The sequence below is a fragment of the Nuphar pumila genome, chromosome 12 (assembly GCF_984573655.1).
Source record: "Nuphar pumila chromosome 12, dmNupPumi1.hap1.1, whole genome shotgun sequence".
Taxonomy (NCBI): domain Eukaryota; kingdom Viridiplantae; phylum Streptophyta; class Magnoliopsida; order Nymphaeales; family Nymphaeaceae; genus Nuphar; species Nuphar pumila.
This window is the reverse complement of record NC_143260.1, coordinates 36,018,752-36,040,984: the sequence shown is the minus strand read 5'-3', so window position 1 is coordinate 36,040,984 and position 22,233 is coordinate 36,018,752. Positions and strand designations below refer to the sequence as shown.

General features: G+C 36.9%; 2 protein-coding genes across 3 annotated transcripts; one reads left to right on the top strand and one right to left on the bottom strand.

Moving 5' to 3' along the window:
- Window positions 1-10,491: 10,491 nt before the first annotated feature.
- On the bottom strand, window positions 10,492-12,876 carry LOC149820688 (uncharacterized). The gene is made up of 5 exons (XM_089981844.1): window positions 12,686-12,876; window positions 11,791-11,884; window positions 11,472-11,682; window positions 10,768-10,949; window positions 10,492-10,656 (listed from the first exon to the last, which is right to left on the bottom strand). The coding sequence occupies exons 1-5, from the start codon at window positions 12,874-12,876 to the stop codon at window positions 10,492-10,494; spliced, it is 843 nt and encodes a 280-aa protein (XP_089837970.1).
- Window positions 12,877-15,678: 2,802 nt separating this feature from the next.
- On the top strand, window positions 15,679-21,190 carry LOC149820687 (universal stress protein PHOS34-like). 2 transcript variants are annotated; one of them, XM_089982515.1, is made up of 5 exons: window positions 15,679-16,064; window positions 17,510-17,539; window positions 17,623-17,726; window positions 18,516-18,634; window positions 20,890-21,190. In XM_089982515.1, exons 1-5 carry the CDS (start codon window positions 15,875-15,877, stop codon window positions 20,975-20,977), a joined length of 531 nt encoding a protein of 176 aa, XP_089838641.1. In that variant the 5' UTR covers window positions 15,679-15,874; the 3' UTR covers window positions 20,978-21,190. The 2 variants fall into 2 exon arrangements, with proteins under 2 accessions (XP_089838641.1, XP_089838642.1); XM_089982516.1 differs by lacking the exon at window positions 17,510-17,539 and having other exon boundaries at window positions 15,683-16,064.
- The last annotated feature ends 1,043 nt before the right edge of the window (window positions 21,191-22,233 follow it).

The window sequence follows — 22,233 nt, the reverse complement described above, 5'->3', positions numbered from 1 at the left end:
AAATTGTTCCCTCATGTTTAATAATTGTTATCTATTGCATGAATGGTTAATTGAATTATAAATTTGTCATAATTGTATCTCTCTAAAATATTGCATGAATCTTATTTATATTCTTTTTACTTATTTGTTTTATTAGAGGGATTCATACGCAGGATTCTTTGAATTCTAACCAAGGTTGTTAAATGCGATAGGGCGAAGCGAGACATTGGGCCTGTTATGAAGCGAGGTGTAAGCCTCAAGGCGTTGAAGAGTAAGCTTTATGATCAAAATAATAAAATATATAATATTAATAAAATAATAAAAATTTTAAATAAGAACTACTAATAAACGATAATATAAAATAAATACTACTTTCCTATAATTAATTCATATTATTCATTTTCGTATATGCATGCACATGTAAAGCACAATTAAGTTAGACTCATAGTGCAAGATAAAACAAGTTATATCTATAATCATGAAATCATATTGAATACATTTGGGGCCATCTCCAAATCGACTTGTTCTAGAAATACCTTCTATGCATAGAATTTTTGTTGTAATAATAGAGTTTAAATGCATAATTAATATAAAATAAGTTAATTCCTCAACTATTGTATAAAACTAGACCATGATAGAAATCAGTGTTTGGATCTTGTTATTCTAACATGTATGTAAGTTTTTACAAAGGTTAAAGCAACATCTTATAATGTAACAAAGTTTCAACTCTTATAAAATCGTATTTTACTTTAAAAAATCATAATTCAATAGTCAATTAGCTGATTCTTACTATTTTGACCATGCTATGGGTTGGGTATGACCCAATTTGGACCCGTTCTGAATTTGATAGGGTCAAGGTTTGGTAACAAAGAAATGAGTCTGATTAACTATTCAGGTCAGACCGATGAAGTTCAATATGGTTTATGAAATTTTATACCAAAATCAGATCCATCCCGAGTTCCATCCACAATTTTCAATGTAAAAAAATATTATTTTATCTGGTTTGGTTTATGTAATCCTTATCGGATCCAAGTATGGTCTTTTTTAAGAAATATTAGATCAGATTCGAATTTGAATATGATATCAACACTTCCTACTCGGATCCGAGTACAGACTCACCTGTAGAATGTGCATATTTTAAGTATTATATTTGCTGGAAGTAGCTTCTATTGGATCTGATATCTGATTTGGATCCGACCCACTTACACCCCACTTGAGAAAGCGATCGGGTGAGGCGGTGTCGCCCAACAGTACAAAGGAAAGCTTAACGATAATAAGGGAGAGTGCAAGAAAATAAAAGAAGGGTTTGTCCGCTACTCTCTCTCGCTCTTCGGGCCGAAGCCACCATCGTAGGAGAGAGACCTCTGCTAGAGATCGTCTCTCACCTGAGAGAGAGAGATCCACTGTCGGAGGCTCACACCAGACTTCCTCCATGGACCACCATTACTGGAGACATCCGCCAGAGAGAGAGAGAGAGAGAGAGAGAGAGAGAGAGAGAGAGAGAGAAATCCCTTTTTTCCCAAGTTCCTCGTTGCACCCTCTCTGCCCAGTATTGCTCCTCCATCACCAAACCACCGTCACCCTTATCAAACCTAGTTGTGTGTGAACCATCTTTCTCAAATCCCTCTTACCTTCTCCTATATCCACCTGGTATCTTTACCACCTTCCTCAAAACCCTCAATCACGGAGAAGGATGACTCCCATACCTAAAAGAAGATCGCCATGCCGTAGAATTTCATAGGTTTTGGCCGCCAGGGGTTTAAGCGATGAGGTTTGATTGACAAGTTTGGATAGTTCTTGATCGCTGGGTGACAAGGTTTTGATCGACAGGAGTTTGAGCGATGAGGGTTTAAGCATGTACGCCTTAGAAGCGAAGAGCGCCTCGATGTGAGGCATGCGCTTTACCCATATGAAGCATGCACTTTGAGCCTGCAAATGCTTCCCTACAGCGCCTCGGTTCCTTGTGCTTCACCTCTAAGGTGTATGCTTCAGGTACCAAGGCATTTGCCTCTAACAACACTGATTCTGATACCTTACTTTTTGTGTTTTTCGCAGCCACAAATGCCTAGTGGGGTGACTTGCTTTTGATAAGAGTCATGAGCGGACTACACGATTGCCTGACAGATTTTTTTGGACAGCGTGACTCTTCTTTTTGCTTTATTTATAATTTATTTACTTATGTTTCAAACTATATGCATTTGAATAAATAAAGTTTGGTTTGGTTTGGTATGAAAGATGTATATAAGATCCTCTGTGGTGGTGGTTGTGTTTTAACTGTAAGGCCTCAAGTCTATGAGAATGTTTCCGAACTTGTTAAAAAAAATGTGCAACTTTTTTACTGATATGAGTTGAGGTTGCTACAGGTTTGGTATTAGAGCTTCATATGAAAGTGGTGGTGGTATGAAGTCTAACAATGTCAAATAAAAGTTGGGGTCATTACAGGTTTGAGGCTCTGATACCAAACCTGTAACGACCCCAACTCATACTTCTTGAAAATGTATTTTTTTAAAAAAAATTAATTACGAAAATAATCTCAGAGATCCAGGGCCTTTACAGTTTCACTTCCAACTGGATCACCAAACACACTATAATGGATCTTACATTTATCACCCAAAACTATAGCAACTCATTATTTATTAATTATGAAAGAAAGAGTATTTAAACAATAATTGCAAGAGACATATTAGAGTTATTTAAATGACATAAAAGTAAAAAAGAAAAATTGAGTCACGCTGCCCCCTTAAAAAATTGTCTAGTAAAAGTGTAACACTTGTAGCTTTCTCAGAAATGAGTCACTTCACTGATCCGTTGCAGCTGCGAAAATCATAAAAGTAGGGGTATCAGAAATTTGAGTAAATTCTGTATACGAATATCTCTAATAAAATAAATAAGTATAAAGAATATAGATAAGAATTTATATAATAATTTAGAGAAAATGCATTTATGACAGTTTCATAATTTAGGCAATCATGTAAGTGACATGAAACAATTGCTAAATAAGAGGAAATATCTTATATCAATAGGGAACATTAACTAAGCATTAAAGATATGTTATTATGCGAAAAAAATATATTTTATTCATTCATCCATATATCATAAGTAAATATGCATGATCTAATGCATAGCAGAAATATGCATAACTTGAATGTAATGCATGAGTAAATTATTATCTTTTATTAGAGTTTTCTTTTCATATGCATGTTCCTATTGAATGCACACAATTAAGTTCATCTTTTTATTATGGTTGCCCACAAGTACACCAAACAGGTAAAATTTCTCGAGGTCAAGTATGGTTCCCAGAATAACTTAACACACAAGTTGTATTTTATTACTGAGTTCCAAACTTAACCCTCGATCAAATCTTGTTCAGAACATTAGACCTCCACATCTACTGTCGGGACACTAAGGACCTCCATATTCAATAGTGTCACTTTCTTGGTATACCAAAACAACAACTGTCTCTACATATCACCCTGAGGTAAAGTGACAGACTCTCCCTAAAACTGTGTAAAAAAAAAGAACTTTAATATCGGGTTCAAGGGTAATCAATAAAGTACACAGAGTTTTTGTATCCTCGTGATTTTCCTAAAACTGAAACTCTAAGATTCTTATTCTTTTGACGAGAGATCTCATAACGTATAATATACTATTCTTTTATTTATATTTGATTGTTACTATTTTATTTCTTTAATTTATAATTTAGCGTGTAAACCAAGGCAAAAGCTCACATATTATCCTACGAGAACCATCACGGGACTACCACCTACAAAAAAGCATAGAACGGTGCAATAGAGTGCAAACTATTAAATATAATTTTTGTGATGCATTTAAAATAAATAAAGAGGGAGCAATCCAAAGCTCGAGGCCCACCAAACTCATGATGATTTCTTTCGATCATCGATGCACCATATGCAAAAACCATAACATGCCGTATATGAAATAAATCACATACTTCGTAAATGAATATTCATGTATGCAAATTAGTATATCTTTAAGCATGTATTCAAATTCAAATATATGCATTCACATAACCATACCCAAAGCATGCTTCCATCTATAAACCAATCCAAGTAAACATGTGAACCAATGTATGCTTTTAATCCTGAATCAATTCAACTAAGCTTGTGAACATTTATGAATCAATCTCATTGAACATGTGATCAATACATAACAGTTTGTATAAGCCAAAAATATATTTATCACGTGTATGCTTATGCAGCTGAAACAATATTGCAATAACATATTGCTAACATGTGTCATAACGGGTCAAGACATGTGAAAGAATCTCGTTCTTAGCATGTATAAGAATCAATCAAAGCATAAGAGCAATTCTAACCTTAACATGAATCAAATTACATTCACACATATTCTGAAAATTTTTATGTGTGTATTGAATGCCATTTTTTTTTGCATTCAAGACTCCAAAGGATTCAAAAGAGCAAAAAAGAACGTGCAACCTTAATACACCCCTTTTAATGTAAATCCAAAGCATGATTTTTCGTTTAACATGGGATTGATCTTGCTTAGAAACTAACTAAAAAATACTCACACTGTAGATCGATGACTCATCCAATATATATATATATATATATATATATATATATATATATATATATATATATATATATATCTATATATATATATATATATATCAGCACATATATATATATATGTACATATACTTATATATAAATGTATTCTCAAACCAGATTTTGAAAGAGATGGAAATTCATTGGTTTTAACCATGGATCTTAGAGTAAATATGAATATTTACTTATGATATATGGATGAATGCATGAAATGTATTTTCTTTCGCATAATAGCATATCTTTAATGCTTAACCTGTAACGACCCCAACTCATACCCCTTGAAAATGTGTGATATTACATGTACAAACGGTGCACAGCGGAAGCGTGATGAGCCCATAACCCACAGGTCCCAAGATGAAAACCTGGCTCTGATACTAAACCTGTAACGACCTCATTGTACACCCTGCTGTCGTGATAAATTCAATTAGTATGAGTCATATATCAACTAGAGAGAATGTAGTCACTGGCATATATAAGGTTTGATATAATGCAATCAGTGATAAAACATATATCAACACACCTTACTTTTGTGTTTTTCATAGCCTCAGATGCCTAGTGGGGTGACTTGCTTTTGAGAGGAGTCATGAGAGGACTACACGATTGCCTGACAGATTCTTTTGGACAACATGACTCTTCTTTTTTCTTTATTTACAGTTTATTTATATATGTTTCAAACTATATATATTGGAATAAATAAAGTATAGTTTGGATTGGTATGAAAGATAAGTATAAGATCCCTTGTGGTGGTGGTTGTGTTTTAACTGTAAGACCTCAGGTCTCTAAGAATGTTTATGCACTTGTTTAAAAAAAAATTGTCACTTTTTCGCAGGTATGAGTTGGGGTTGTTACAGGTTTTGTATCAGAGCTTCACATGAAAGTGGTGGTGGTATGAAGTCTGACGATCTCAAATAAAAGTTAGGGTCAGGTAGGAGTGGCAATCAGGTCGGGTTGGCGGGTCAGAATACCTCAACACGAACACGATCCGTTTATTAAACAGGTCGGATGTGGCAAACACGAACACGACCCATTTATTAAATGGGTAACCCAACACGACATGGTTAACCTATTTAATAAACGGGTCGGGTCAACACGACACGATTATATCTCTCTGTTAAAAGATGTTGTATACAGGAAATAAGAAGGGGGGTTATTTTAAGTAAGAAGAAATTAAAAAGAGTTATACTTTTAGCTTAATTTGATGCTAAACAAAAACTAACTCATTTTTTTATATGAGAACATTTAATGTTATTGCTCTTAAGTCTACTGATTAACTTTTCACCTCTTTCTCTCTCTCACATTTAATGCTATTGCTCTTAAGTCTTGTCACCTTTGCAGGACGGGTTTTAAATATTTAAAAGTGTCGTGTATATTTAAAATTGGTCGACACGATTACCAGTTTGAATTACAAATGGGTTGCGGATTTAATCATTCCCGCCTAACCCGTTTATTAAACGAGTCAAACGGGTTGGCGGGTTGGCATACCCCTAACACGAACACGACCCGTTTAATAAACGAGTTAGGTAGGTCGACCCGTTTACGACACAAATTCGTTTAAGCCAAACCCTAACCCGGCTAAAAAGCGGGTTGGCGGGTCGAGTTGGTGGGTTGGGTCAGATTTTGCCACCCCTAATTATAGGTTTGAGGCTCTGATACCAAACCTGTAACGATCCCAACACATATCCCTTAAAAATGCAGAATTTTTTTTAAAATAATTACAGAAATAATCTCAGAGATCCAAGGCCTTTACAGTTCAACTCCCAATTGGATAACCAAACACACCATAAAGGATCTTATATTTATCACTCCAAACCACAGCAACTCATTATTTATTAATTATGAAAGAAAGAGTGTTTAAATAGTAATTGTAAGAGATGTATCAGAGTTATTATTTAAACAATTACTAAATAAGAGAAAACATCTTATATCATCAGGGAACATTAACTAAGCATTAAAAACATGCTATTATGCGAAAGAAAACATATTTCATGCATTCATCCATATATCATAAGTAAATATTCATGATCTAATGCATATCAGAAGTATGCATTTATTCAGTGCAATGTATGAGTAAATTATTATCTTTTATTAGAGTTTCTTTTTTTTATATGCATGTTCATATTAAATGCATACAATTAAGTTTCTCTTTTTATTACTGTTGTCCGCAGATACACAAAACAGGTAAAACTTTTTGAGGTCAAGTATGGTTCTCACGGTAACTTAGCACACAACTTGTATTTTATTACTAAGTTCTAAACTTAGTCCTCGACTGAATCACCTTCGGAATATTAGACCTTCATATTTAATGTTGGGACACTAAGGACATCAACATCTTATAGTGTCACTTTCTTGGTATACCAAAATAACAGCTGTGTCTACACACCACCCTCAGGTAAAGTGGCAAACTCTCCTTAAAATCATGGCCAAGAGAAAGAACCTCAATATCGGTTTCGGGGTAATCATTAATGCATATGGAGTTTTTGTATCCTCGTCGTCCCCCAAAACTGAAACTCTAAGATTCTCATTCTTTTGACGGGAGATCTCAGAACGTATATTACATTGTTCTTTTATTTTTATTTGATTATTATTATCCTATTTCTTTAATTTATAATTCAGCATGCAAACAAAGGCAAAAGCTCTCATATTCCCTCACGAGAACCATCACGAGACCACTGCCCTCAGAAAAGCATTGAACAATGCAATATATTAATGTAATTTTTGTGATGCATTTAAAATAAAGAAAGAAAGAGCAAATCAAGGTTCGAGGTCCACCTGACCCACGATGATTCATTTTGATCGCCAATGCACCATATGTAAAAATCATAGCAACGTGCAATATATGTAGTAAATCACATGCTTCCTAAACACCCATTCATATTTACAAATTTCAACCTATGCACATAAAACAAGATTACTTATAAGCATGTTCATATTCAATTCATATGATAGTGACAAATGAATACTTTCCTTTAATGCAAATATATATGTCAAATTAACAACGTGCATGTGTTGCAACATTCATGTGCATGTGTTCAATGATCATGTGCATGTACTTTTGTCTAACTATTCACTTATATGCTTGCATTTATGAGTGCTCAATTCAAAAATATGAACATTCATTCATATAACTACATTCGTGCAAAACATATTTATTCAATCAAGCCAATATACATGAGTCAACTATACATTATTGGATTAAGCATAACCCATCGATTCTAACACATGAGGCTTTTCATTCATAACCTATATCGAAAGACAACTTACATGCACACAACTAAGATATGGAAATTTGGAATACACACTAAAAGTCAAATTCCAAATTTAAAATTACATCAAGTCTTATATAAGATTTTCCTTAAAGTTGCATGTTCAAGCTTAGCCAACTTAATTGACTAGGGTTCAACCTTGATCCAATCGAACCCAAACAGACACCCGCCTATCAAAACAGTCTTTCTTTAAATTTTTAAACCTTTGTTTCAAAAATTTATATTTCACACTTCAACAAATTTTTTTTGCAGAACTTACACCCAGTCGACTGGGGTATCAAACAGGCCCAACCGACCCTAGTTGGTTGGGTCGGGTCAGACCTGACAGTGGACTGCCAAGCCTATCCCAGTCTTGCCCAAGACTGGACTAGGCCTGGCAGACCCCTGCCAGCTCAAGTTGGCCGAGCCAGCCAGTTGACCCTATCGGCTGGGCCTGACAACCCATACACAGACCCGACCTGGGCCTATGTGTGTGTTGTCAGGGCATGACATAACCCCAAAAGCTAAAAAAAAATACTTTTTAAAATTTTTTATTCTAAAATCGCTTTTTTTTTATGCTTGCCTACTCGAGCCCTCTCGGTTGGGCCCCCGTGTAAACAACAGGCCAAGCCAGGCCAGTTGAACCGATTCAGCTGGACCTGGTAGGCTTGTCAAGGCACTGACAGGTCAGACCAGACTTGGCCAGCCGAGCCCAACTCGACTGGTCCAATGACCCAACCTCGAGGCCTCGAAATATATATATATATATATATATATAATAAATTTTTTGATGACCCAACATGCGTGTACCTGCAACATCTTATGAACATAAGGAAGATGCATATACAGAGTTTTCAAAACATATACTTATGTATGTGTTCTTGCATACACATGAGCATAAACTTTTAATACCTATAATATGCATATTTAAACAACACATGTGAAAGCATACCCATACTAATAGCCCCACAAATATTCAGATTCACCACTATGCAATTTTTTTTTTAGAGGATGGATGCATACGTATGGAATATCTATCACATGCTTTCATGGGTCTCCTAACTAAACGATACATGAATCCAAAGGATATGGAATAACAACTGAATCATACGTATTTGGATTTATGATTGCATGTAAACAACCTTAATTCAACATCTTTTTATATATATCTAAATTAAACTACAACATGATCCATCCATATTTTCTCATATTATATAGATTTTCAGCAAAAATATTTCATGGAAATCTCACCCATATTCAATACCTCATCCGAATCAAGAGAGGAGACCCATACCTTTGTAATGATTGAAAGAGAACAAGAAAATAAAAGTTGGGTAGCTGGAGAAGATCCTTCTTTTTCTTCTTCCTCCTTCCTCTCTTTCCTCTTCTTTTCCTCTCTCTCTCTCCTCTTCCCCTCTTTCTTTCTTTTCCTTTCTTTCCCTTCTCTCTTTTTTTTTATATAAAGAGAGTGAGAGAGGGTGACGCCCCCCTTCTCTAGCCCTCTCTAAAAGGGTTGGATAAGGAGAGTTTCCAATATGTGAAACTCTCTTATTCTCTAGTTTTCAAAATTTTAAAAATTCCCATGTTGACTTTTTTTTTCTTCTTCAAAACTTTCTAAATCCTTTAGAAGTCTTTCTTAATTCCTTTTGGGGCTTCTTAGGTAGGTAGGACTCTTTTAAGAAGTCATACTCAATCCTAAACCCAATTTTCAGAATTAATAAAATTTAATTTAATAATCAATTAATTATTAATTATTTAGTAATTAATTAAATAAATTTTGAATTTCCAAAGTTAGTTTAATTACTCAAGGAGTCTTTTTAACCCTAACTAACTTTATTTTAAAGCTTTAAACTAAATTTAAAGGTACAATGTTTTTGGACATAGATTTTGATCCAAATCTAGATCCAAAAATCTAAACCCATATCCAAAATGAAATTGGATCGATGTCTGGATCAGACCTAAATTAATGTGGGTCTTGAATCAGATCCAAACCCATATTAATTTGGATCATAAGCATCGGATCCAACCTGTCCAACTTCGGATCCATTTCGATAAACTGCTCAATTTTTTAAAAACTGTGATTTTCAAGCCAACCAGAACTCAGATTCAGGAAAGTAAAGTATCGTTGCACTAAGAATTCTGAGATGCATCCAACGACATATTACACGAATATCAAATTCTGAATTTTGCCCAAAAATAACCTAAATTTCGCTTGAATTTAAAAGTAAAAAATAAAACTCTTTATCTCGCTTCGATTGGCTCGTTATGACCTTGTCAATGGGACCTGGGCCAAGCCCAGACTCAAAGACATCAGTCTAAAAATCGAGCCTCAAATGATTTTTCTCCCAAAATTAGCCAAATTTTTGACAAAATATAAAAATGATTAAGTATGGAAATGCATGATATTACATCCCTATACCCTTAAAAGAATTTCATCCTCGAAATTAGAAAGTACTGAATAAGTGTAGGTAGTGTTGACGCATATCCGCCTTAGGTTCCCAAGTGCACTCATCTAAGCCGTGATGCTGCCAGTATACTTTCACGAACGAAATCATCCTACTCTGCAATATCTTCTCCTGACAATCCATATTCTCAACAGGTCTCTCCTCCATCGTTAAGTTAGGTTATACCTTGATCGCTTCATAGTGAATCACATGTGAGGGGTCAGGTACATACTTCCTCTACATTGAGACATGTAACACATCATGGATCTGCAAAAACTGAGGAGGAAGTGTCACTCGGTACGCGGTCTCCCCAACTTGACTAAGAACCTCAAAGGGTCCGACATACCAAGGACTCAACTTCTCCTTCTTTCGGAACCAATTGACACTCTTTGTAGGCAAGATCTAGACAAACACGTGATCACCTACCGTAAAACTAAGCTCTCTACATCACTGATCGACATAGCTCTTCTGCTTGCTCTGCGCTACGACCAACCTCTATCGGATCAAACACACCTGGTCCGCATAATGCTGGATGATTTCTTGAGACTCCACAGCTCTCACTCCAACCTCATCCCAGCACACGGGAGATCTACATGGTCGACCGTACAGAGCTTCATATGGGGTCATACCAATATTGGCACAAAAGTTCTTGTTGTATGAAAACTCTGCAAGCTTCACATGTTTGTCCCAATTGCCTGCCCAATCCAAAACACACACTCTCAACATATCCTTAAACGTATGGATCGTACGCTCCGACTGCCCATTTGTCTGTGGATGAAAAGTTGTGTTGAACTTCAACGTAGTGCTTAAGGCCTTCTGCAACTAATGTCAGAATTAAGACATGAAACACGAATCTCGATCTGACACTATCGAACGTAGCACCCCATGAAGTCTAACGATCTCATCCACATAGAGATCGACCAAGCTCTGATTGATTCTGATCAGAAGAAAGTGGTCACTCTTCGTTAAACGATCCACTATCACCCAAATGGCTTCGCGCTATCGTCGGGTCTTAGGCAACCCTATGATGAAATCCATCGAGATATCATCTCATTTCCACTCTAGGATCTCAAGTAGCTGCAGAAGTTCATCAGGTCTCTGGTGCTCGATCTTCACCTGCTGACAGGTGAAACACCGGGACACGAACTCAACAATGTTCTGCTTCATCCCATTTCACCAATAGGTTTTCTGAAGATCTTTGAACATCTTGGTAGAACTAGGGTGAACAGAATATGTAGACCGGTGGGCTTTGCTCATCAGCTCCTCCCACGACACCTTTGGGACCCACCACCTGTCTCCAAACATGATGGTCCTGTCCCCTGCTCGACGAAACTGCACCTCTGGCTTCTGGGTACTCACGCATAACCTCTCAAAATCTGGATTAGTTGCCTGAAGCTCCTCGATCCATTCTATTATCTCTGGCTGTGCCTGCATTCCAACACAAAGGATGCATCTAGAGTCATCAACAAAAGGCTGTCATCTGACAAACTCCTCGACTAGATCCTAACTTTGTCTAATCAAACTAGCTATTGTGACTGACGTCTTTCTACTAAGTGCATCTGTCACCACATTCGCCTTACTAGGACGGTAAGTGATGGAGAAGTCGTAATCCTTCAGGAACTCCAACCACCTATGTTGCTTCAAATTCAAATCACGTTAAGTGAATATGTCCTTGAGGCTCTTGTGATCATATATGACCTCAAACTGTTTCCCATAAAAATAGTGGTGTCATATTTTCAACGCGAATACCACTACCACTAACTCTAAGTCATGTGTGGGGTAATTCTTCTCGTGCACCTTTAGCTATCGAGAAGCATACACTATGACCTTTCTGTGCTGCATAAGGACACAACTCAGTTCGATCCCCGAAGCATCGCTGTAAACAACGAAACTGCCTATCCTAGAAGGCAACATTAAAACTGGTGTCGTGATCAGCCTCTTCTTCAGCTTCTAGAAGCTATCCTCCCATCGAGGTGACCACTCGAACTTTACTCATTTCTGCAATAGTCGAGTCATCGGGGTAGCTATACGCGAGAAGTCTTGGATGAATCGATGGCAGTAGCCCTCCAATCTCAAAAAACTCCTGATATCAAGCACTGTCTTCGGCTGCCCCCAAGACAACACAACCTCCACTTTGGCTGGATCAACCTCCATGCCCATCTTGGATATCACGTGGCTGAAAAACATCACCCTATCAATCTAGAACTCACACTTTGAGAACTTAGCATAGTGTTGATATTTTCTCAGTGTTTGCAGTACGATCCGTAGATGCTCTTGATGTTCTTCCACACTCTCAGAGTATATAAGAATGTTATCGCTGAACACGATGATAAAGGAATTCAGCCACAAACTAAAGACCTGATTTATAAGGTCCATAAACGCTGCAGAGGCATTGGTGAGTCCAAAAAATATCACCAAGAACTAATAATACCCGTATCTAGACACGGTCTTCGGAATATCCTCCGACTTGATTCTTAACTGATGGTTTCCAGAACGAAGATTAATTTTTGAAAACACCTTTGCCTTTCTCAGTTGATCGAACAAATTATCGATCCTAGGCAATGGGTACTTGTTCTTCACCGTTACTTGGTTTAACATGCGGTAATCAATATAAAGTCGCATTGATCCATCCTTCTTCTTGACAAAGAGGGTCGGTGCACCTTAGGAAGATACACTTGACCTTATAAAGCCTTTGTCAATAAGCTTCTGCAACTGCTTTTTCAGCTCCACCAACTTTACATGTGCCATTTGATATAGAGCTCAAGAAACTGGTGTTGTACCAGGCACTAGCTCGATCGAGAACTCGATCTCTCGATGCGGTAGCAAACCTGATAAGTCCTCAAGAAAGACATTCGAGAACTCGCAAACAACGTCTAGTTGTTTCAACGGTGTCGCCTGACTGCCCTGCGCGGACACACTGACTAAGAACACCATACAACCTTGTTTGTGGTACTTGAAGATCTTCAAAGCTGAGACGATCTTTACCTCGTTTGCCGGTCTCGTCGAATGGTATAACAGCCCAGACAAATCGGGATGCTCTAAGATAACTTTCTAACATTATGTCTGGACAACCAGTCCATACCCAGAATGACATCATAAAACGTCATATTTAGTATAACCAAGTCAGCCACGTTTGTGGATATTTACTAAGTTAAATGTCATATGCTTTGATACTCTTACATCTAATATAGATGGATCATGTTGTAGATTAATTTAGATAAATATAAAAGGATGTTGAATTAAGGTTGTTTGCGTGCAATTATAAATCTAAACACATATGATTCAGTTGTTATTTCATATCCTTTACATTCATGTATTGTTTAGTTAGGAGACCCATGAAAGCATGTGATAGATATTCCATACAAATGCATCCATCATCTAAAAACAAATCTGCATTTTCAAGGAGTATGAGTTGGGGTCGTTACAGGCCCCGCTCTGCCTCGTCCCATTTGGACCGGGGATGGAGGACATGAAACAGGGATGGAGGTGGGGATGAAGGTTAAAATTAAAACCCGTGCGAGAATGAAGGTGGGGATGGAGGGTAGGATTTTGAGACAGGGTGGGGGTGGAGACCTTGTCCCATCCCTAATTATAGTCTATCTCTAGCAGGTCAGTTTCAATCTTGTGAACTTTTAGTGTTTGGTAATCAGATGAAACTATCCAACTGAAATGAGGGACAATTGGTTCATAAAGCAATTCAAGTTGGATTTGTTTCGTGGATTCCTCTTCTTGTAGAGACCATGGTGCCAGCAAGATTCAGCAACTTGTATTTTGATCATGAATTTGTACCTCGTAAATTATCTGATTCAACAAAATTTAAAGCATAGATTGTCAAAGGCTGGTAGTTTGAGCATGTCATTGTCAATTTGCTGAGCTCAACAGATTAAAACCATGCACTAATTCTGGCTAGCAAGATCCAGAATTCACTGCAGATCGGCCTTGAATCGTTTGGCCAACAATTCAGGTGAATCGGCCGATACTGATTCTCAAGTGAACAAAAATTAATTAAAAAATATTTTGTGTCAATCAGAATGTGACACGTGTTGAAATCATTAAAATAATATTAAAAATTAAATTTTAAGCATTTTTTACTTTTATTAAAAAATAGCTGATTCAGGTTAGTATCGAATCGGTTTTCTGTCAATAAGTATCGGACCATACAGGCCGATACTGACAACATTGTCCCTGGGGGCAAGGGGTGCGTCCGGTGGGACCCTTATAGGACCGGTTTGGAGATCCATCAGCTCCAGTGTATGCTCCTTGAGACACACGGATGCGGAGCGGTCAACCAAGACTAGGCCTACTTGGCTTAGGACTTCCCTAGCCCATGCTTGCGACCTTCGCGCACAGGGCACATGAGAAAACAAATCTAGCTTCACAACTGGCTTCAAATCCCTAACAAATAAAAAAATGCATCACAATAGCAAGCATCCCTAACAAAAGAATGCATAAAATATATATAAAAAGAGAAAAATGAATGAAAACTATGTATTTAAAATATGAACTATATATATATATATCATGTATAAATAACATGAAATGTTTTTACACGACCCAGCTGGTGTTCAGCCTATTTCATTTAGGGACGAGCCGAGCCACGAGCTCAATCCAATGGTAAATGAGCTGAGCCCGAACATGATTGGATCCAAATAGCCTGTGTCAAAAAGATCCAAAGGCGTTTGCAAACCTTTATAATAAAACATTACTTTTCTTAAGAATCAGTTATAGTCTTCTTTTTTTTTTTTGAAAAACTGTAAATGTGTTCCATTGAGATAAGGGTGAGCTCAGTCGTTACAAAGGAAGAAGGGACCATAGTGACAAATATCGTTAGATTTATGAAAAAATCTCGTGAAAATATAGTGAGAAATTACCTGAAAGTTAAAAACGGCAATTTTTTGTGATATTTTCAATTCTCATGATTTTTTTGTTAGAAGCATAAATATCTCATTTTAAAAGCAATAATTATGTTTTTATCACCAAAAAAATGTGTTTTTTTTATTCATTCATAAAAATCATTTTTTATAATTTTTATTATTTACCTAATTAGTTGCATGACAACTTGCTATTCTCTCATTAACCCCTAATTTCAGTCAAGCATTTATGCATTTTAAGATTGGGCTAAGCCAAACCCGATCTGCTTCACATTGGTTCGTGGAGCCAATGAGTCAGCTTATACTTGGCTTTGAAAAGTTGCACCCATTCAACATCTTCACTTAGAGTCAGCTACAGTTAGTCGAATAAACAGTAACTTAGACCGTCAGAGTAGAAAGTTTTCAAAATGTTTAGCCCAATCTTAAATACTCACAAAACTGAAGCTCCTATGTGTAAATTACCCACCTTCTACAGGCGCTTTATTTATTATAAATTTGCCACCATGACTTGTAAGCGTACGTGATGCATATCCGAAACCCATAAAGATCCTTCTGCAAAACCGCGACCCAAAACCAGTGCTACTCATAAAACCAGAAACCACGTTTGGTCTTCGATCCCTATAAAATCAGTCGCAACACTCTTTTCCTCCAAAGACACCCACCAACAGAGGGATCCAATCAATTATCGTCTTTTCCCACCAAGATTACCGGTTTTCAGGCAATAACTCACAGTGGTATCTGGTTTCCCGATGGCTGGTGCTAGCGTGAAGGAGAAGAAGATCATGGTGGCCGTCGACGAGAGCCAGGAGAGCAAGCACGCGCTCTCTTGGTGCCTAGAAAACCTGGTCTCCGACGCTGAAGCTCGAAATTCCAAAATTACTCTCGTCCTCTTGTACGCCAGGCCGCCTCCCCCGGCTTACACCGCCCTTGATGGAAGAGGTACGTATCTGTCATTTTGGAGAATCTGGAGGGCTTTTTATGTCTTTTGCACAGGGCTTCGTCTTCCGTAGTCCGGAATTTGGGCTCTGGAATTGGTACACAGATTTATCTGGAAATTATGTTTCCGGAAAATTCGAGAAATGCTCTGAGTTTTCAGGTTTTGGGAGTCCGACCGGGTGGGAATATTAAATCCTGGATATTGTGGAAGTACTGCAACAGTAAAACGCGTTTGGAAATATCCAAGTTTGGGGTTTCGATGGTAGGAATTCCAGTTCCTGGGAATTCAATTCAATGTCAAGAGCAGGGAAAGTAGGAAACCTGTTGATTCCAGAACGTCCCTTTATCCCTTCAGTTTGGAAAGGCTCCCGTGGGTGCTTTGTTAATGTGTGTTTGGATATGACAACTTATCCAGATAAATTGGATAAGTTGGGATATTGCAGTGGCAATATCCCAACTTATCCCGGGTTTCCGGATGCTTTGGAAAAATCTGGGAGGGTGTTTTCAACAATGTAAGTGTTATGTTAAGGTGTGTTTGGATATGCTCACTTATCCAGGTAAATTGGATAAGTTGGGATATCGTTATTATGAAGCACAATGCAGTATCCCAACTTATCCCGGGTTTCTGGATAAATTGGAAAAATCTGGAGGTGTTTTTTGTTTCTTGTTTTTTGGTGTTTTAAATAATACAAGTGTTCTGTTGGGTGTGTTGGGATATACCTATTTATCCAATTGGATAAGTTGGGATATCTCCATTGTGAAGCATAATGCAATATCCCAACTTATCCCCCGGGTTTCTGGATAAATTGGAAAAACCTTTGGGGGGGGGGGTGTTTCTTGTTTCTCTGTGTTTTCAATAATACAAATGTTCTGTTGGGTGTGTTGGGAATATACCCATTTATCCAGGTAAATTGGATAAGTTGGGATATCGCCATTGTGAAGCACAATGCAATATCCCAACTTATCCCGGGTTTCTGGATATTTAGAACAATCTGGGGAATTTTTATGCTTCTTGGTGTTTTCAATAATACAAGTGTTCTGTTGGTCGTGTTTGGATATACCCATATCCAGGTAAATTGGATAAGTTGGGATACCGCCATTGTGAAGCACAATGCAATATCCCAACTTATCCTGGGTTTCTGGATATTTAGAACAATTTGGTGAGTTTTTGTGTTTTTTATGGTGTTTTCAAAAATGAAATGTTCTGTTAAGGTGTGTTTGGATAATAGCTACTTATCCAGGTAATTTGGATAAGTTGGGATATCCCCATTATGAAGCACAATGCAATATCCCACCTTATCCTGGTTTCTGAATAAGTATGTGTTTGCTATCCAAGCACCAACGTAGGAAAATCTGGAGGAGGGTTTTTTGGGGGTATTTTCCAAAAAAAAAAAGAGAGGAAAGGAATGAGATAAAAAGGCTGATGTTGGTCCTGTTTGAGAATGCAGAGTCTCTGCGCAACTTGGTCAGGAACTCAGGTAGATTTTTTCAATGACGAAATTGGCCCGGGAAATAGGTAGAGGTTGTTGATGGTTTTGCTGTTGATTTTGATGCCCTCCAGGGATGTTTTCGCCAGAGATGGCTGCAATTATCGAGCGACATGGAAATGAAGTGGCGTCCTCAGTGATGGATAGTGCCAAAGCTTTGTGCAAAAACCTTCTCCATGTATGTATGAATTGTGCTGCCTTTTTTTTCGTTAGGTCACGATCAGGACCCTCCAAAAATTATAGTTTTAAGTGTTTTATGTTATATTTGAACCGTTAATTAGATGCGTTTATCATAGCCTTGGAGCTGTGTCTCCATATCCAAAGATGAGGGGCCAACCAAGAAGCAAAGCATTAAAAAGCTCGGTATAGTCTTTAAAAAACATGTTTTTGATTAAGTATCTTTATGCTTAGATGTGTATTTTAAAGAAGTGAAAAAATCAATAGTTGATATTGTATTAAAATTTGATGATAAAATCTTCACATTTTTACATCAAATCAATTCTAAACAGAACTTGTTTCTTAATACATAAGCAACGATAAACACATCTATCAGTTTAGATCTAGCATAAAACACTTAAAACTATTATTTTCGGAGGGTCCTAACGTGGCCTAACAAAAAAAAGAGGCAGCACAATCCCCGTTCCCACATGATGATATAAATTGTTGTTTTTTCTCTTTCCCCTATTTTATTGCCCTCCCTTGTTTTCAACACCCAACTTTATTAAAGTGCTGATTTTTATGGACACCAACTTTGAGGTTGAGGGGTTCTTTAAAAACTCTTTTAAATTGAATGTTGCTATATATTTTTACTCACAAAACTAAACAGACTTATTCTTATAAGAAAATGGGCTAATAAGATTGGCATAGCATGGCATGAGACACTGATCTTACACCTTTTTTGCATAAATCCATCTGGATTGCATTTTGGGAGTAAAGAAATGACGGGTTGTTTGGTTTGGTTGGTCAGGTGAAGGTGGAAGGGATAGTGGAGCGTGGGGATGCCAGGGATGTGATATGTGAGATGGTTGACAAGGTTGGTGCTGACATGTTGGTGGTTGGAAGCCATGGTTATGGAGCCATCAAGAGGTATGTTTTGTGTTGTCTCTTTAGTTCACCAAGCATGGCCACAATGTGATACATATATATATATATATATATATATATATATATATATATATATATATATATATATATATATAGAGAGAGAGAGAGAGAGAGAGAGAGAGAGAGAGAGAGAGAGAGAGTCACTAGAATATGAGAACTAATGTGTGAACCACAATTTTCATTTATTTTTTGTTCTTTTCTCTTGAATCTAACCGTACGGATGTGATATGCATGCTAGGTTTTATAAGAACTCGCTCATGAATCATCTGATTTTGATGCATAAACAAGATTTTTTTCTTTTAAATCAATGGCTTCATAAATATTAAAGCATTCAAAAATCACATTTTTACATCGAAAATACACAATCCAATGAGAACTAGAAATATGGAGTCACTAGAATATGAGAATTGAAATAGAACTAGAATATGAGAACTAGAAATATGGGCATTTCCAACACTTTTTACAAATCCAACCATGTGGATGTGCTTGGCATGGTGATTTTGCTAGGAATCAACCATTGGATCGTGTATTTTCGATGAAAAAAGTATGATTTTTGAATGCTTGAATATTTATGAAGCCATTGATTTTAAAGCCTTAAAAAGTCTCGTTTATGCAGCAAAATTGGACGATTCAAGAGCGGGTTCTTATAAAACCAAATAGAAAGAGTTAGATTCAAGAGAAAACAACAAAAATTCCATGAAAATAGCGGTTCACAGATTAGTTTTCATATTTTCAGTTCTAATATTCTAGTGATTATAGAGAGAGAGAGAGAGAGAAAGAGAGAGTTGTTAGAATATGCGAACTAGAAATATTGGCTGGCATTTCCAACATTTTTTTTTTGCAAATTCAACTCTGAGGATGTGCTTGGCATGGTGAATTTGCTAGGAATCAACCATTGGATCATCTATTTTTTATGAAAAAATGTGAATTTTGAATGCTTGAATATTTATGAACTAAAAAGCCTTAAAAAAATCTCCTTTATGCATCGAAATGGGATGATTCAAGAGCGGGTTCTTATAAAATCAAACATGAGAAATTCAAGAGAAAAAAACAAAAAATCCATGAAAATCGCAGTTCACACATTAGTTCTCGTGTTCTAGTGGCTATATATATATATATATATATATATATATATAGTGATGGGTAGGTGCCTGACATTTTTTTGTGTCTACCGAGCTTTGGAAAGATTGTTTCTATTTTTTTCTAAAATCTGACCATACAGACTTTTGGATCACCCGATTCTAACACTCAAGTTAGGTTTTTATAAAATTAAAAAATCAATGGTCTACAATTTTAAAAAATATTCAATGCTTAAAAATTCATTTTTCCCCTAAAAAAACATGATCCAAGTGTGATTTTCTGGCAAATCTATGTGCAGAACACATCTGTAAGGTCAGGTTTTTTAAAAAACAACCTGAAAACCCCCATCCAAGCTCGGTAGGCATGCTGTAGGCAAAAAAACATCAGGCACCTACCCATTTCTCTCTCTCTTATATATATATATATATATATAGAGAGAGAGAGAGAGAGAGAGAGTCATTATAATATGATAACTAGAAATATGAGCATTTTAACATTTTTTTTGCAAATCCAACCATGTGAATGTGCTTGTCATGGTGTATTTGCTAGGAATCAACCATTGGATCGTCTCTTTTCAATGAAAAGATGTGATTTTTGAATGCTTGAATATTTATGAAGATTATGAGTCATTGATTTTAAAGCCTTAAAAAATATCGTTTATGCATCAAAATCGGATGATTCAAGAGCAGGTTCTTATAAAACCAGGCATGTAAATCACATCTGCACGGTTAGATTGAAGAGAAAAGAACAAAAAATCCTGTTCACACATTAGTTCTCATATTCTAGTGACTCTCTCTCTCTCTATATATATATACATATATAAGCTGGTAACAGTGGACGAGCAAGTCGTCCACAGTTGTCGGATTGCTATCTGCAGCGTGTTTTGTTTTGTAGAATGCACATTTAGTGGAGGTCGCAACCGCCGCTAAATGTGCATTTTCCACCCACAGCATTACCGGCGTTCCACCCCTAATTCTTTTTTTCCGCAAATCCAACTCTCTCTCTCTCTCTATATATATATATATATATATATATATATATGTGTGTGTGTGTGTGTGTGTGTGTTTTGACAACGTTGTGCGTGCATATGTGGGATTTTTGCTGGTTTTGGTTGGTGATAGTTTTGTTGACAATGGTTGGTTGGAAATGCATTGCAGGGCTTTCCTAGGGAGCGTAAGTGATCACTGTGCCCAAAAAGCAAAGTGCGCGGTTCTCATTGTGAAGCGCCCGAGGCAACAAGCCTAGCAATGTGTGCTACTTAATCTAGAGAGAGAGAGGGAGACTGTGTGTATTTGATTATGTAATATATAGGATTATAGACTTATAGTCTGCTGTGAGAGAGAGAGAGAGAGAGAATAATTCCAAATTCCCAATTTCATAGGAGGGATTGGGAGCAGGATTGGTGTCCCGTCTTCTTCTTGTACATTGTGTTTCTTGGAGTTCTTTTGGTTATGATTTTCATATTACTGATTATTTCCTCTAATTTTATTTTTATTTTTTCATTTTACGCGTGATACGTTGACCCTTAGTTAGCAAGGCTTATAGAAATTGAAGAAAATTAAAAAGATTTGTTTGGTAATACGATTAGCCGGCTTGGATCAGTTGACCGGTCATGGGGCAACTGGTTTTGACTTCTGATCTTTTGAGTTCAGGAGCTAGTGAGTTGTATTAATCATGGGACCTAGTGGTCGTAGGATGGTGAAAAGTCGAAACAAAAACGTCCATGGTTTCCTGACCTTGTGGTTGCAAAACCATGGGACCTACTCGATGTAGGTTCGAGGAAGGTCTAACAATAGATCATGGCCTCCATTTTCTTTTTAATTATAAAAAAGACCTCGTCTCTTACTTCACATTGGATGGCCTTCAGTTGATAAAACCTTTGAGGTCTCTTCTACCCATTTGAGATTACATCCACTTGGACCTTGTAGCAAGGGATGCCACTTGTGTGTTTCAAACTTGTGACATCCCTTCAACTTGCTGACATTCATAAGTCACCCCTATCAGATGAGCATTGCTCTTGTGGTCAGGTGATGCATGATCTTTTGTTACTATGCTCTTTGGTAGAGATTCAATTGTGAACTTGAAAGAAAAGTTACCAAAGGGTGGCTCCGCTTGTCTGGTAGTAGCAGCTAGTGCAGGTTACCTTGTGTTGGGACGTTGCAAGTTCAAATCCCAATGGTATTGTTGTATTACCGGTAGGAGTCTGTCTAACCCCATATTGCCTTTAAAAAAAATCTAGAAAGAAAAGTTTCACACGTTTGATAAGGCGATAAATAAAACCTCATTAAGTCTTATGGATTCACAAAAAAGGAAAAAAAAAAAAGAAAACTTTGGGGGGGGGCAAAAGAACTTGTTTATTTGAAGAGGAATGCTTTTTTGAAACTACATACTTTTCAGAAAAAAGTTACATGATCAAATTTAATGGATTCAAAACATTCGGGTCCTTTTCCTTCATTTAGGCCAACGTTTTGCATTTAATTGCAAAAAATGGGCTTTGAATT